Consider the following 16,016-nt stretch of genomic DNA (forward strand, 5'->3'; position numbering starts at 1 on the left):
GAACTCACAGAGATCCGCCCTCCTCTGCCTCTGGAGAGCTGGGATTAAAGGCGTGAGCCACCACTTCCTGGCCCTAAAATTCTTAGTGGTTCTATAAACACTTGGCATATAGCATATTGCTGTGATGCATAACATTCTTTTTTGTAGTGTATTTCTGGTTTGCCTTTTCTCGAATTGGGATTGTTTCATTTCCAGTGAAGTTGGGCGTGGCTAACGGAGGGGTGGGGCCAGTGGTGGGCGTGACTAAAGTGGGTGGGCGGGCACTGATGACAGTATTCACCTTTGCGGGTATAAAAGACCAAGAGCTGAGGCTCCAGGACCACAGGGAGTGAAAGTCTCACAGGAGAAAGCTTCTCTGGTGCTGCCCTGTCTTCAGCCAGGTCTCCATGCTGTTGGAGTAAGGTCAGTTATCTGGAACTCTCTTCAACATCTTTTGGGTGTTTGTCCTGAGAAAATGACGAGTATCATTGACCAGATCGGCTGGTCAAGCTCCAGCTTTAGGGTGTCAGGTTTATCTGTGTTTCATTTGTGTTCAGTCCTGTTGGCATTTAAGTATGATTATTGTGGGGCAACATTTATCCTGGCGATCCCCAGTCACAATGACTTTTGTCACTCGAGGGGTTGACTTTCCAGTTAGTTCTTATCCCTATGTAATATGGGTGGTCCAGGGGGTGTGAGCACGGCCGTGCATCCTGGCCCATTTCTGGCTGGGAATGATTGATTTGTCCCCAGGGTCCTCCCCTGTGGTATAGAGTCTGATTCCCTAGGTGTTCCCTATTTCCCAAAGGACAGAATCTTGCTTACAGAATTTCCAGATTTTTAATTTTTAAATTTTATGGCCACTGGATTTCATTTTCCTATTGTGTATCTTTTGGGGAAGGGGCTAGTTTGTTTCCTTTTGTGGGTGGAGGTGTGGGACCCCTCCAAAGTGTTACCCAGTGATTTGATCAAGGGAACCTTGGGGACCTGAAACATCTCAAGTTGCATGGACCCAGGCTCAGGGTGACCTTGAACACAAAACCATGTTCTGGGTTGGCATACCTCAATTAACAGAAGCTAAAAAGCAAGGTTAGTTCATTTAGAGACTTTCCCAAAAGGATGGGCATTGATGGAGCTGTGCCTGTGCTGAAGGATTTTGGTTTGGTTTAGTTTTTTTTTTTTTTCTTGTTTGTTTGTCTGTCTTTGTTTTTTAGACAGGGTTTTTCTGTAGATTCAGAGCCTGTCTTGGACCTCAGTCTGTAGACAAGGCTGGCCTATAACTCACAGAGATCTGCCTACCTCTGCCTCTCAAGTGCTTGTATTAAAGGCATGCACCATCACCACTTGGCTCCTGTGCTGAGTTTTACAGTCTTTATAGCACCTCCATCATGGAGTTAGTCTTGCTAAGGTCTGACGCCTGTTTTCCACTTACCCTTTCCGAGAAGTCAGGTTAGGTTTCCTCTCTGCTCTTCTCTAGTGAGGTTAGGTTTTCTGACAATTGCATTTGAAATCTTAATTTGTCATTTGTATTGTTTTTCTTAGATTTTAATTGATGAAGTTTCTTGAATTGGATGACTAAACATTTTATTTCCCATGTATTCAGGACAACGTTGAGGACAATGTGGATCCAAGAACAACCTTGAGTCCCTGATTATCTCGGCACCAACTTCCAATTGCTAGGGTCAAGGTGAGTGTCACCAAGACTCACTTACTGTAAAACCCAGTTTTCTCCACCTGAATTCAAAATGGTTGTGTCTCTTTACCAGTGTTTTGATTTGAACTTGAATTTTGCCTAGCTCAGTCATTTTTCTATCCACTTATTTTCTGTTATTGTTGATTTCTATTAGGTTTGGGGTTGTTCCTCCTGAAGAGATCTCAGCTTCCCCTGCCTTCCAGGCCACCGGGACAGACCTCTAGGTGACAGGCCTGGACCAAGGCCCCCTGGGCAGCTGGCTGAGGTAGGCCTGGGCTGGCCTCTCTCTCCACAGAGACTCTCTCTCCAGGGAGCAGAGTCCCTGGGAAGTCAAGGCAGCAGGCTCTCTCTTCTCTTACTCTCTCTTGGCTTTTGTTTGGAGTGTGGAGAGGAGAAGGAAGGGTCTGGCTCTATTGACCAGCATCTGCTCAGACTTGTGATTCTCCTGAGAGACATAGTTAATGTTTAAAGTGTGATCCTGACGAACGGGAAACTGAAGAACTAGGAAAAAAAAAGAAGAAGGAAGAAAGGAAAGACAGAGCTTCTGCACAGAAGAGAGAGTGAAGGAAAAAGACACTGCAGGAAGACAGGGAAAAGAGAAGAAAAGGCACGGAGACAGACAGAAAGATCCCTCTTGCAAAGCTCAAGGTCCCAGAGCAGCGGTAGCCATGGCATCTGAGCACTGTGGCCCCCAGAGCCCAGGGAGTGCCATCATGACCTTCCGCCCAACCATGAGAGAATTTTCAGATTTCAACAAGTACATTGCCTACATGGAGTCCCAAGGGGCACACCGAGCTGGACTGGCCAAGGTCATCCCACCCAAGGAGTGGAGAGCCAGGCAGTCCTATGAGGACGTCAGTGACATCCTAATAAGCAGTCCCCTGCAGCAAGTGGTGTCTGGCCAGGCAGGTGTGTTCACTCAATTCCATAAGAAGAAGAAAGCCATGACGGTGGGACAATACCGTGAGCTGGCCAACAGTAAGAAATACCAGACCCCGCCACACCTGAGTTTTGAAGATTTGGAGAGAAAATACTGGAAAAGTCGATTCTTTGGGTCACCGATCTATGGTGCAGATGTCAACGGCTCCCTGTTTGATGAGAACACTCAGTATTGGAACGTGGCACAGCTGGGGAGCATTTTGGACCTCTTGAAGCAGGAATGCGGCATTGTGATTGAGGGTGTCAACACGCCCTACCTGTACTTTGGCATGTGGAAGGCCACCTTCGCGTGGCACACCGAGGACATGGACCTGTACAGCATCAACTACCTGCACTTTGGGCAGCCCAAGACGTGGTATGCGGTGCCCCCCGAGCATGGCCGACGCCTGGAGCACCTGGCCAGGCAGCTGTTCCCGGGCAGTTCCCAGGGCTGCCAGGCCTTCCTGAGGCACAAGGTGGCACTCATCTCACCCACTGTACTCAAGGAGAATGGCATCCCCTTTGGCCGCATGACCCAGGAGGCTGGGGAGTTCATGGTCACCTTTCCCTATGGCTACCACGCTGGCTTCAACCATGGCTTCAACTATGCAGAGGCCATCAATTTTGCGACCCCGAGGTGGATCGACTATGGCAAGGTGGCTTCTCAGTGTAGCTGTGGGGAGGCCAGGGTGAGCTTCTCCATGGACGCCTTTGTTCGGCTCCTGCAGCCTGAGCGATGTGAGCCGTTGAAGCCCCAGGGGCATGGAACTGTGGACTACCCAGAGGTCACCTCGCACCCCAGTCAGGGGACATTCACTTTGACTCAGAGGCATCCGTGTGCGGGACCCCTCAGGTGTCTGGTAAGCAGAGCCCTCAACAGCTGCCCTTACGCTAAGGTGGGCTCTGAGTCCCAGCGCCTTTCAGCATCCAAGCTCTTGGCTCCTCAATTCACCGTGCCGGTGAGAAGATTCTCCAAGCAAGCTTCGCAGGCCTCCCTGGTCTCCATGGATACTGCTGATGCCAGAGCCCCGGACTTTTCACAACATTCACAACAGGCCGATAGAGTCTTGGATAGGAGCCCCCAAATCTCCCTGCCACTCAAGGAGACGGACTTGAACTCAACAGACACAGGTTCGCCTCCTGCCCCTTAGACCTTTTGGCCACCAGTGGACATTCCTAGTCATCTGAATCAACGGCTGCCTGCTATGTGGACAACTGAAACTGTACTTTGGGTCCTGGATTCAAGTCACCTTTTAATTTGCACATGGTCTCACCCTCAGAATTGATGCAAAGGATGGATCTACAGTGGGTTGTGCAACTGCAGGAAGAGAATGGATGCTCCATTTGACTGTGGTGCCAGTGATGGGGCTTTTGGAGTTTAGGTGGGTTCCGACAATGGGACTCCTGGATGGAGTCCGGGAAGTGGTGGCTTCTGCCTTTAATCCCAGCAGTCAGGATGGAGTCTTCATGTGGTTGTAGAGGTAGGCCACACACCTGCTGTGATGGGAAGCAGCCAGCAGACATCATCACAGCTTCTAGGCTGGAAAGCCACAAGGCCATGGAACCACCTTAGAATGTCCTGCCACACCTATTCTGGGTCAGAGATCAACTCAATAAAAGGAAATGGCACAGTTCTGAGGAGTCTCCATCCTTCCTCCTTCTCTGACAGCTGAGCCTTCATGCGACCATCGACTTGAACCTCCCACTAGTAGGATGCCACAGGGAGAGAAAGCAGGTCTTGGGGCACTCAGCATGGTTCCGAACATGCATGCACCTGTGACCTACTCGCATGGTACAATCTTCAGAGCACCACGGCCGTCATCTGCATCAGCACATCTGGAAGGACCTGCTCATGCCCATGAGTGCCCTGACTGACTTTCTGGACAAGAAGCAGGGAGGCGGGAGAGACAGGTGTAGGCTCATCCCTCCTGTATTTCCTCAGCATTGCCTTGTACTTCTGCCCTAATTGTCTCACGGTCTCAGGTGGTGCTACAGAGGCCACAGTGTGGACCAATAACAGGACCCGGTGGGGACTCCACACACTGGCTATGAGTAATCTGTTTTCCATGCTAGGATGAAATGGCTTTTTCCTGTCAGTTACTCCTCACCCATGCTCTGTAAGCAGGCCCAATAAAGATGTTATTAGTTCTCCTAACTGAAGTGTGGTAGGATACTTTGGTTTGTGTCTGGGGTGCTATAAAGGAGGGTAGAGGTATATGTCTCCCCAAGACAGGAATTCTACCTTCGACTGGATGCCGCCACATACACTTCTTCCCTGTCCCCTCACCACACCCATGGCCCCTCAAAGCTAACTAAGAACACATAACAGCCTCACAACAGACAGACACAGAGGGACATACAGGTCTGTGGTCTTGCTGAACAATGCTTTGTTTGGTGGCTACACTACCACCTCAGACCAGGATACAGACAAGAAAAGGAGCAATGTCCTCAAATCTTGCCTAACTATACAATGATAATTATTCAACCAGAATCCACCACAAAACAAATATGAAGATGTCTTTTTGACAGGTGGTTGTGGCTCACTCCTTTAGTCTAGTGAGTACTAGGCCTGCCTGGTCTACACAGTGAGTTCCAGAACAGCCAGGAACTGTTCACAGAACCACTAAGAACATTTTAGGGCCGGGAAGTGGTGGCTTCTGCCTTTAATCCCAGCAGTCAGGAAGGAGGCAGCAGTGGGCGGCTCTCTGAGTTCGAGGCCAGCGTGGTCTACAGGGTGAGTTCCAGGACTTCGGGGGGCTACACACATAAACCTTGTCTTGAAATGCAGGGGGAAAAAACATCATTTCATGGCCGTAGGACATTCTGAGACTTTCACCAGTATTGAAGTAAAAACATTTTCATGGCATAGAACTGGTACTGAGCACAGTTTTGGCCTCGATGAAACAAACAAAGGAAAACATTAAGGAATACACAAACCCTGAGCCAGCAGGGTTTGGTGTCACACACCTTTAATCCCAACATTTGGAGGGCAGAGATTGAGGCAGGATGATCTCTGTGAGTTCCAGGCCTTCCTGGTCTATTAAAATGAGTTTCCAAACACCTGTGTGGTTGGGAAAAAACAAACAAACAAACAAAGAACAAAACACCTTAGAAATGAAAGGAGACAAAGAGTTAAATCACATCATTGATAGCAGTCTCTGTTCCATTGTTCCTGGCTAACCACTCAGCTATTGGCACCAAATGGGCCTCTAATCCTCATTTGGAGTGGATTAATGTCGGAGCCATGCATCCTAAACTACATGGAGAATTACACATTAGTTTAGCACAATTAATGGTGCTTGGGACCAACTACACCTCTTGAGAGCACAGTGAGTCCATGACTTGACTCATTCACTCAATCTAGTGGGGAATATGACAGGCCCCATAGGTTAGCACACCTGACTCCATGATGGAAGCACCAGTCAGGGTGGAGACAGCACCACCTATCCAAATGAAAACAAAGACCTAATCCACCACAGTCCGAAGTTCTGGGACTGGTTCAAAATACACTAACCCCGCAATTTGGTTTCTGTAGTTATGCTCAGGTAACTGCTCTTGCTAACTGAAGTATGTCAATCCAGACACGGTTTTTGTACTCAAAAGCCGACCCTGAGAAAGGCTGGTGACTGTACTGGGATCCTGAACACCCGGTGTAGTTGCCGGCTGGCCAATAAAGACTTTCTGTTGCCTTAATCCCATGTCACAGCAGTCTTCACTGGTGGATATCCTCCCAACACTATAAACCAATGATTAACCATTTTGTTTTGAAACAATCAGAAACAAGACCACAGTAAATGGAATACTGGAAACTATTTTAATGAATCGAAATATCGTGAACACAGCAGAAAGTATAAAATAGTTGAAGATCAAAGAAAAGTCATGCCGGCCAGTGGTGGCACCTGACTTTAATCCCAGTACTCGGGAGGCAGAGCCAGGTGGACCTCTGTGAGTTTGAGGCCAACTTGGTCTACAGAGGAAGACCAAGTAAAGGCACCAAAATAAATAACAGAGAGAAACCCCTTCTCAAAAATCACACACACACACAAAGCCTTAAAATGGGTGCAGCTACCCGATCATAACTACAGAAACCAAAATGCAAGGTTAGTGTATTTTGAGACAGGGTTTCTCTGTAGCTCTGGTGCCTGTCTTGGATCTTGCTCTGTAGACCAGGTTGGCCCGGAACTCACAGAGATCCACCCACCTCTGCCTCTGGAGAGCTGGGATTAAAGGCGTGAGCCACTACTTCCCGGCCCTAAAATGTTCTTAGTGGTTCTATAAACACTTGGCATATAGCATATTGCTTTGATGTATAACATTCTTTTTTGTAGTGTATTTCTGGTTTGCCTTTTCTCAAATTGGGGTTGTTTCATTTCCAGTGAAGTTGGGCGTGGCTAACGGAGGGGTGTGGCCGTTGGTGGGCGTGACTATGTCGAGAAGAATGATGAGTACCTAGTTCCCACTTTTACTTTACAAAATATGTTTGGGTTTTTTTTTTAATAGTTTAAATTTTTTTAAATTAATTAAGTATTCTATTATCAGCTTGATATAGTATAAATTCTTATCTTAACAGTGAAATGTTTCATTGAGATTTGATCAGTAATTGAGTAAAACCAAAACTTATTATAAGCCATAGTCATGCTAGGGTCCCCCATGCTATATATATAGCCTCCATGGTTCAGTGGGTTGTAGTCTGATTGTTCTTTACTTTATATCTAGAATCCACTTATGAGTGAGTACATACCATGTTTATCCTTCTGGGTTTGGGTTACCTTACTCAGGATGATTTTTTTCTATTTCCATCCATTTGCCTCCAAATTTCATGCTGTCATTGTTTTTCTCTGCTGAGTAGTACTCCATTGTGTATATGTACCACATTTTCTTAATCCATTCTTCAGTTGATGGGCATCTAGGTTGTTTCCAGGTTCTCGCTATTACAAATAGTACTGCTATGAACATAGATCAGCATGTATCTTTGTGGTATGAATCAGCATTCCTTGGGTATATGCCCAAGAGTGGTATGGCTGGATCTTGTGGTAATTTGATTCCTAATTTTCTGAGAAACCACCATACTAATTTCCACAGTGGTTGTACAAGCTTGCATTCCCACCAATAGTGGAGGAGTGTTCCCTTTGCTCCACATCCTCTCCAACATTGACTGTCATTAGTGTTTTTGATCGTAGCCATTCTAACAGGTGTAAAGTGGTATCTCAGAGTCGTTTTGATTTGCATTTCTCTGATAATTAAGGATGTTGAGCATTTCTTTAAATGGCTTTCAGCCATTTGTGATTCTTGTTTTGTGAATTCTCTGTTTAGCTCTTTAACCCATTTTTTAATTGGATTGTTTAGTATTTTGATGTCTAATTTCTTGAGTTCTTTATATACTGTTGAGATCAATCCTCTGTCAGATGTGGGGTTTGTGAAGATCTTTTCCCATTCTGTAGGCTGTCTTTTGTCTTATTGACCGTGTCTTTTGCCCTACAAGGCTTCTCAGTTTCAAGAGGTCCCATTTATTAATTGTTGTGCTCAGTGTCTGTGCTGTTGGTGTTATATTTAGGAAGTGGTCTCTGGTGCCAATGTGTCCAAGAGTACTTCCTACTTTCTCTTGTATTAAGTTTAGTGTAACTGGATTTATGTTGAGGTCTTTGATCCACTTGGACTTGAGTTTTGTGCATGGTGACAGATAAGGATCTATTTGTAATCTTTTACATATTGACATCCAGTTATGCCAGCACCATTTGTTGAAGATACTTTCTTTTTTCCATTGTATAGTTTTGGCTTCATTGTCAAAAATCAGGTGTTCATGTAACAATGCTAAGTGTGAATTCAATATGGAACCAAGAAAGACCTTAAACTGATCAAGAGAGGGTTTCTCTGTGCTGGAACTCTCTCTGTAGATCAGTTTGGCCTAGTCCTCAGAGAGATCAGCCTGCCTCTGCCGGTTGAGTGCTGGGATTAAAGGTGTGTGCCACCACGCCCAGCTAATACACAATTATTCTAAAGTATGCTTTTTACTCCTGGGGTTCAAGGTCTGTTTCTATGGACGCTGTTATTTGATTTGGATTTGAATTCTGATATTAACATTGCCAGCCCAAATTTGTTTGGCTTAATTTCATCTCAGTATTCCCATTGGGTTGCATCATTCAAAAATGTCTACATTTTTCTATATTTTCTTTAGGCTTTGAGCATAAACCTTCCTGAAGATACTGTAGCATTGCAGCAAAATCTTGTGTTATCTAGAAACCACTGGGCAGGATGGCTGGGTATGCTCAGACTCCCAGGCTCCTGTACTAGATAGGTATGAGAACAAACCATTCTATCACCCCTTTGACTGACAAATCTCACTGTGACTGGGGACAGCCCAAATTAATGTTAGAGGACTTCAAGGGGCTGAAACTCATCTAATATCCAACACCTTTAATCTAGGCATTTCCCCTTGTTAGCAGGTGTCTGCTGATCTGCTTGGTACATTGACTCATCTGGACAATGGCAATATTACCAGGTTTCTGAGACCACTTGGTTGGCAGATACAAGGTTTGACTAAGTGTGCCCTCTTCTGTTGCTTTCCAAACTGAGTAGACAGGTTGATCTGGACCCAGAAATATTAGAAGTTTCTTTGTGTGGATTAAAACAACAGTTAGGTTCTATTGCAGAATTGCTCCTACATAATTGGAGAGGCTTAGACTCACTGCTCCTGATGTAAGGGGACTATGTGTAGCTGTGGGAGAAAACTATTGTTTCTGCTGATAGATGGGGAATAATTAGAAAACACCTAAATTGCTGGGGAAATAAAAACTTAAAAAAGAAAAGGAGACAAAGAGTTAAATCCCATCATTGATAGCAGTCTCTGTTCACTTGTTCCTGGCTAACCACTCAGCTATTGGCACCAACTGGGCCTCTAATCCTCATTTGGAGTGGATTAATGTCGGAGCCATGCATCCTAAACTACATGGAGAATTACACATTAGTTTAGCACAATTAATGGTTCTTAGGACCAACTACACCTCTTGAGAGCACAGTGAGTCCATGACTTGATTCATTCACTAAATCTAGTGGGGAATATGACAGGCCCCAGACCTTAGCATACTTGACTCCATGATGGAAGCACCTAATCCACCACAGTCCCTAGTTCTGGGACAGGCTCAAAATACACTAACCTTGCATTTTGGTTTCTTTAGTTATGATCGGGTAACTGCACTCGTTATAAGGTTTGTTTTTTTGTTTTTTTTTTTTTTTTTTTTTTTTTTTTTTTTTTTTGTGTGTGTGTGTGTGTGTGTGTGTGTGTGTGTGTGTGTGTGATTTTTGAGAAGGGGTTTCTCTCTGTTATTTATTTTGGTGCCTTTACTTGGTCTCCCTCTGTAGACCAAGCTGGCCTCAAACTCACAGAGGTCCACCTGGCTCTGCCTCCCGAGTACTGGGATTAAAGTCAGGTGCCACCACTGGCCGGCATGACTTTTCTTTGATCTTCAACTATTTTACACTTTCTGCTGTGTTCACGATATTTCGATTCATTAAAATAGTTTCCAGTATTCCATTTACTGTGGTCTTGTTTCTGATTGTTTCAAAACAAAATGGTTAATCATTGGTTTTCAGTTTTGGGAGGATATCCACCAGAGAAGACTGCTGGGACATGGGATTAAGGCAACAGAAAGTCTTTATTGGCCAGCCGGCAACTACACCGGGTATTCAGGATCCCAGTACAGTCACCCTTTCTCAGGGTCAGCTTTTGAGTACAAAAACCGAGTTCTGGGTTGACATACTTCAGTTAGCAAGAGCAGTTACCTGAGCATAACTACAGAAACCAAATTGCGGGGTTAGTGTATTTTGAACCAGTCCCAGAACTTCGGATTGTGGTGGATTAGGTCTTTGTTTTCATTTGGATAGGTGGTGCTGTCTCCACCCTGACTGGTGCTTCCATCATGGAGTCAGGTGTGCTAAGGTCTGGGGCCTGTCATATTCCCCACTGGATTTAGTGAATGAATCAAGTCATGGACTCACTGTGCTCTCAAGAGGTGTAGTTGGTCCTAAGAACCATTAATTGTGCTAAACTAATGTGTAACTCTCCATGTAGTTTAGGATGCAGGGCGCCGACATTAATCCACTCCAAATGAGGATTAGAGGCCCATTTGGTGCCAATAGCTGAGTGGTTAGCCAGGAACAATGGAACAGAGACTGCTATCAATGATGTGATTTAACTCTTTGTCTCCTTTCATTTCTGAGGTGTTTTGTTGTTTGTTTGTTTGTTTGTTTGTTTGTTTTTTCCCAACCACACAGGTGTTTGGAAACTCATTTTTATAGACCAGGTAGGCCTGGAACTCACAGAGATCATCCTGCCTCAATCTCTGCCCTCCAAATGTTGGGATTAAAGGTGTGTGACACCAAACCCTGCTGGCTCAGGGTTTGTGTATTCCTTAATGTTTTCCTTCGTTTGTTTCATCGAGGCCAAAACTGTGCTCAGTACCAGTTCTATGCCATGAAAATGTTTTTACTTCAATACTGGTGAAAGTCTCAGAATGTCCTACGGCCATGAAATGACGTTTTTTCCCCCTATATTTCAAGACAAGGTTTATGTGTGTAGCCCCCGAAGTCCTGGAACTCACCCTGTAGACCACGCTGGCCTCGAACTCAGAGAGCCGCCCACTGCTGCCTCCTTCCTGACTGCTGGGATTAAAGGCAGAAGCCACCACTTCCCGGCCCTAAAATGTTCTTAGTGGTTCTGTGAACAGTTCCTGGCTGTTCTGGAACTCACTGTGTAGACCAGGCAGGCCTAGTACTCACTAGACTAAAGGAGTGAGCCACAACCACCTGTCAAAAAGACATCTTCATATTTGTTTTGTGGTGGATTCTGGTTAAATAATTATCATTGTATAGTTAGGCAAGATTTGAGGACATTGCTCCTTTTCTTGTCTGTATCCTGGTCTGAGGTGGTAGTGTAGCCACCAAACAAAGCATTGTTCAGCAAGACCACAGACCTGTATGTCCCTCTGTGTCTGTCTGTTGTGAGGCTGTTATGTGTTCTTAGTTAGCTTTGAGGGGCCATGGGTGTGGTGAGGGGACAGGGAAGAAGTGTATGTGGCGGCATCCAGTCGAAGGTAGAATTCCTGTCTTGGGGAGACATATACCTCTACCCTCCTTTATAGCACCCCAGACACAAACCAAAGTATCCTACCACACTTCAGTTAGGAGAACTAATAACATCTTTATTGGGCCTGCTTACAGAGCATGGGTGAGGAGTAACTGACAGGAAAAAGCCATTTCATCCTAGCATGGAAAACAGATTACTCATAGCCAGTGTGTGGAGTCCCCACCGGGTCCTGTTATTGGTCCACACTGTGGCCTCTGTAGCACCACCTGAGACCGTGAGACAATTAGGGCAGAAGTACAAGGCAATGCTGAGGAAATACAGGAGGGATGAGCCTACACCTGTCTCTCCCGCCTCCCTGCTTCTTGTCCAGAAAGTCAGTCAGGGCACTCATGGGCATGAGCAGGTCCTTCCAGATGTGCTGATGCAGATGACGGCCGTGGTGCTCTGAAGATTGTACCATGCGAGTAGGTCACAGGTGCATGCATGTTCGGAACCATGCTGAGTGCCCCAAGACCTGCTTTCTCTCCCTGTGGCATCCTACTAGTGGGAGGTTCAAGTCGATGGTCGCATGAAGGCTCAGCTGTCAGAGGAGGAAGGATGGAGACTCCTCAGAACTGTGCCATTTCCTTTTATTGAGTTGATCTCTGACCCAGAATAGGTGTGGCAGGACATTCTAAGGTGGTTCCATGGCCTTGTGGCTTTCCAGCCTAGAAGCTGTGATGATGTCTGCTGGCTGCTTCCCATCACAGCAGGTGTGTGGCCTACCTCTACAACCACATGAAGACTCCATCCAGGAGTCCCATTGTCGGAACCCACCTAAACTCCAAAAGCCCCATCACTGGCACCACAGTCAAATGGAGCATCCATTCTCTTCCTGCAGTTGCACAACCCACTGTAGATCCATCCTTTGCATCAATTCTGAGGGTGAGACCATGTGCAAATTAAAAGGTGACTTGAATCCAGGACCCAAAGTACAGTTTCAGTTGTCCACATAGCAGGCAGCCGTTGATTCAGATGACTAGGAATGTCCACTGGTGGCCAAAAGGTCTAAGGGGCAGGAGGCGAACCTGTGTCTGTTGAGTTCAAGTCCGTCTCCTTGAGTGGCAGGGAGATTTGGGGGCTCCTATCCAAGACTCTATCGGCCTGTTGTGAATGTTGTGAAAAGTCCGGGGCTCTGGCATCAGCAGTATCCATGGAGACCAGGGAGGCCTGCGAAGCTTGCTTGGAGAATCTTCTCACCGGCACGGTGAATTGAGGAGCCAAGAGCTTGGATGCTGAAAGGCGCTGGGACTCAGAGCCCACCTTAGCGTAAGGGCAGCTGTTGAGGGCTCTGCTTACCAGACACCTGAGGGGTCCCGCACACGGATGCCTCTGAGTCAAAGTGAATGTCCCCTGACTGGGGTGCGAGGTGACCTCTGGGTAGTCCACAGATCCATGCCCCTGGGGCTTCAACGGCTCACATCGCTCAGGCTGCAGGAGCCGAACAAAGGCGTCCATGGAGAAGCTCACCCTGGCCTCCCCACAGCTACACTGAGAAGCCACCTTGCCATAGTCGATCCACCTCTGGGTCGCAAAATTGATGGCCTCTGCACAGTTGAAGCCATGGTTGAAGCCAGCGTGGTAGCCATAGGGAAAGGTGACCATGAACTCCCCAGCCTCCTGGGTCATGCGGCCAAAGGGGATGCCATTCTCCTTGAGTACAGTGGGTGAGATGAGTGCCACCTTGTGCCTCAGGAAGGCCTGGCAGCCCTGGGAACTGCCCGGGAACAGCTGCCTGGCCAGGTGCTCCAGGCGTCGGCCATGCTCGGGGGGCACCGCATACCACGTCTTGGGCTGCCCAAAGTGCAGGTAGTTGATGCTGTACAGGGCCATGTCCTCGGTGTGCCACGCGAAGGTGGCCTTCCACATGCCAAAGTACAGGTAGGGCGTGTTGACACCCTCAATCACAATGCCGCATTCCTGCTTCAAGAGGTCCAAAATGCTCCCCAGCTGTGCCACGTTCCAATACTGAGTGTTCTCATCAAACAGGGAGCCGTTGACATCTGCACCATAGATCGGTGACCCAAAGAATCGACTTTTCCAGTATTTTCTCTCCAAATCTTCAAAACTCAGGTGTGGCGGGGTCTGGTATTTCTTACTGTTGGCCAGCTCACGGTATTGTCCCACCGTCATGGCTTTCTTCTTCTTATGGAATTGAGTGAACACACCTGCCTGGCCAGACACCACTTGCTGCAGGGGACTGCTTATTAGGATGTCACTGACGTCCTCATAGGACTGCCTGGCTCTCCACTCCTTGGGTGGGATGACCTTGGCCAGTCCAGCTCGGTGTGCCCCTTGGGACTCCATGTAGGCAATGTACTTGCTGAAATCTGAAAATTCTCTCATGGTTGGGCGGAAGGTCATGATGGCACTCCCTGGGCTCTGGGGGCCACAGTGCTCAGATGCCATGGCTACCGCTGCTCTGGGACCTTGAGCTTTGCAAGAGGGATCTTTCTGTCTGTCTCCGTGCCTTTTCTTCTCTTTTCCCTGTCTTCCTGCAGTGTCTTTTTCCTTCACTCTCTCTTCTGTGCAGAAGCTCTGTCTTTCCTTTCTTCCTTCTTCTCTTTTTTTTCCTAGTTCTTCAGTTTCCCGTTCGTCAGGATCACACTTTAAACATTAAATATGACTCTCAGGAGAATCACAAGTCTGAGCAGATGCTGGTCAATAGAGCCAGACCCTTCCTTCTCCTCTCCACACTCCAAACAAAAGCCAAGAGAGAGTAAGAGAAGAGAGAGCCTGCTGCCTTGACTTCCCAGGGACTCTGCTCCCTGGAGAGAGAGTCTCTGTGGAGAGAGAGGCCAGCCCAGGCCTACCTCAGCCAGCTGCCCAGGGGGCCTTGGTCCAGGCCTGTCACCTAGAGGTCTGTCCCGGTGGCCTGGAAGGCAGGGGAAGCTGAGATCTCTTCAGGAGGAACAACCCCAAACCTAATAGAAATCAACAATAACAGAAAATAAGTGGATAGAAAAATGACTGAGCTAGGCAAAATTCAAGTTCAAATCAAAACACTGGTAAAGAGACACAACCATTTTGAATTCAGGTGGAGAAAACTGGGTTTTACAGTAAGTGAGTCTTGGTGACACTCACCTTGACCCTAGCAATTGGAAGTTGGTGCCGAGATAATCAGGGACTCAAGGTTGTTCTTGGATCCACATTGTCCTCAACGTTGTCCTGAATACATGGGAAATAAAATGTTTAGTCATCCAATTCAAGAAACTTCATCAATTAAAATCTAAGAAAAACAATACAAATGACAAATTAAGATTTCAAATGCAATTGTCAGAAAACCTAACCTCACTAGAGAAGAGCAGAGAGGAAACCTAACCTGACTTCTCGGAAAGGGTAAGTGGAAAACAGGCGTCAGACCTTAGCAAGACTAACTCCATGATGGAGGTGCTATAAAGACTGTAAAACTCAGCACAGGAGCCAAGTGGTGATGGTGCATGCCTTTAATACAAGCACTTGAGAGGCAGAGGTAGGCAGATCTCTGTGAGTTATAGGCCAGCCTTGTCTACAGACTGAGGTCCAAGACAGGCTCTGAATCTACAGAAAAACCCTGTCTAAAAAACAAAGACAGACAAACAAACAAGAAAAAAAAAAAAAACTAAACCAAACCAAAATCCTTCAGCACAGGCACAGCTCCATCAATGCCCATCCTTTTGGGAAAGTCTCTAAATGAACTAACCTTGCTTTTTAGCTTCTGTTAATTGAGGTATGCCAACCCAGAACATGATTTTGTGTTCAAGGTCACCCTGAGCCTGGGGCCATGCAACTTGAGATGTTTCAGGTCCCCAGGGTTCCCTTGATCAAATCACTGGGTAACACTTTGGAGGGGTCCCACACCTCCACCCACAAAAGTAAACAAACTAGCTCTTTCCCTAAAAGATACACAATAGGAAAATGAAATCCAGTGGCCATAAAATTTAAAAATTAAAAATCTGGAATTTCTGTAAGCAAGATTCTGTCCTTTGGGAAATAGGGAACACCTAGGGAATCAGACTCTATACCACAGGGGAGGACCCTGGGGACAAATCAATCATTCCCAGCCAGAAATGGGCCAGGATGCACGGCCGTGCTCACATGCCCTGGACCACCCATATTACATAGGGATAAGAACTAACTGGAAAGTCAACCCCTCGAGTGACAGAACTCATTGTGACTGGGGATCGCCAGGATAAATGTTGCCCCACAATAATCATACTTAAATGCCAACAGGACTGAACACAAATGAAACACAGATAAATCTGACACCCTAAAGCTGGAGCTTGACCAGCCGATCTGGTCAATGATACTCGTCATTTTCTCAGG

General features: G+C 46.7%; 2 protein-coding genes across 2 annotated transcripts; one reads left to right on the forward strand and one right to left on the reverse strand.

Annotated features, from left to right (window-relative positions):
• Positions 1 to 1,197: 1,197 nt before the first annotated feature.
• Positions 1,198 to 4,745, forward strand: LOC143274182 (lysine-specific demethylase 4D-like). Its single transcript, XM_076575672.1, has one exon. It carries the CDS (start codon positions 2,341 to 2,343, stop codon positions 3,739 to 3,741), a length of 1,401 nt encoding a protein of 466 aa, XP_076431787.1. The 5' UTR covers positions 1,198 to 2,340; the 3' UTR covers positions 3,742 to 4,745.
• A 7,529-nt stretch (positions 4,746 to 12,274) lies between these two features.
• On the reverse strand, positions 12,275 to 15,264 carry LOC143274183 (lysine-specific demethylase 4D-like). The gene has a single exon (XM_076575673.1). It carries the CDS (start codon positions 14,118 to 14,120, stop codon positions 12,720 to 12,722), a length of 1,401 nt encoding a protein of 466 aa, XP_076431788.1. The 5' UTR covers positions 14,121 to 15,264; the 3' UTR covers positions 12,275 to 12,719.
• Between the last annotated feature and the right edge of the window lie 752 nt (positions 15,265 to 16,016).

Source organism: Peromyscus maniculatus, chromosome 7, assembly GCF_049852395.1.
Source record: "Peromyscus maniculatus bairdii isolate BWxNUB_F1_BW_parent chromosome 7, HU_Pman_BW_mat_3.1, whole genome shotgun sequence".
NCBI lineage: Eukaryota > Metazoa > Chordata > Mammalia > Rodentia > Cricetidae > Peromyscus > Peromyscus maniculatus.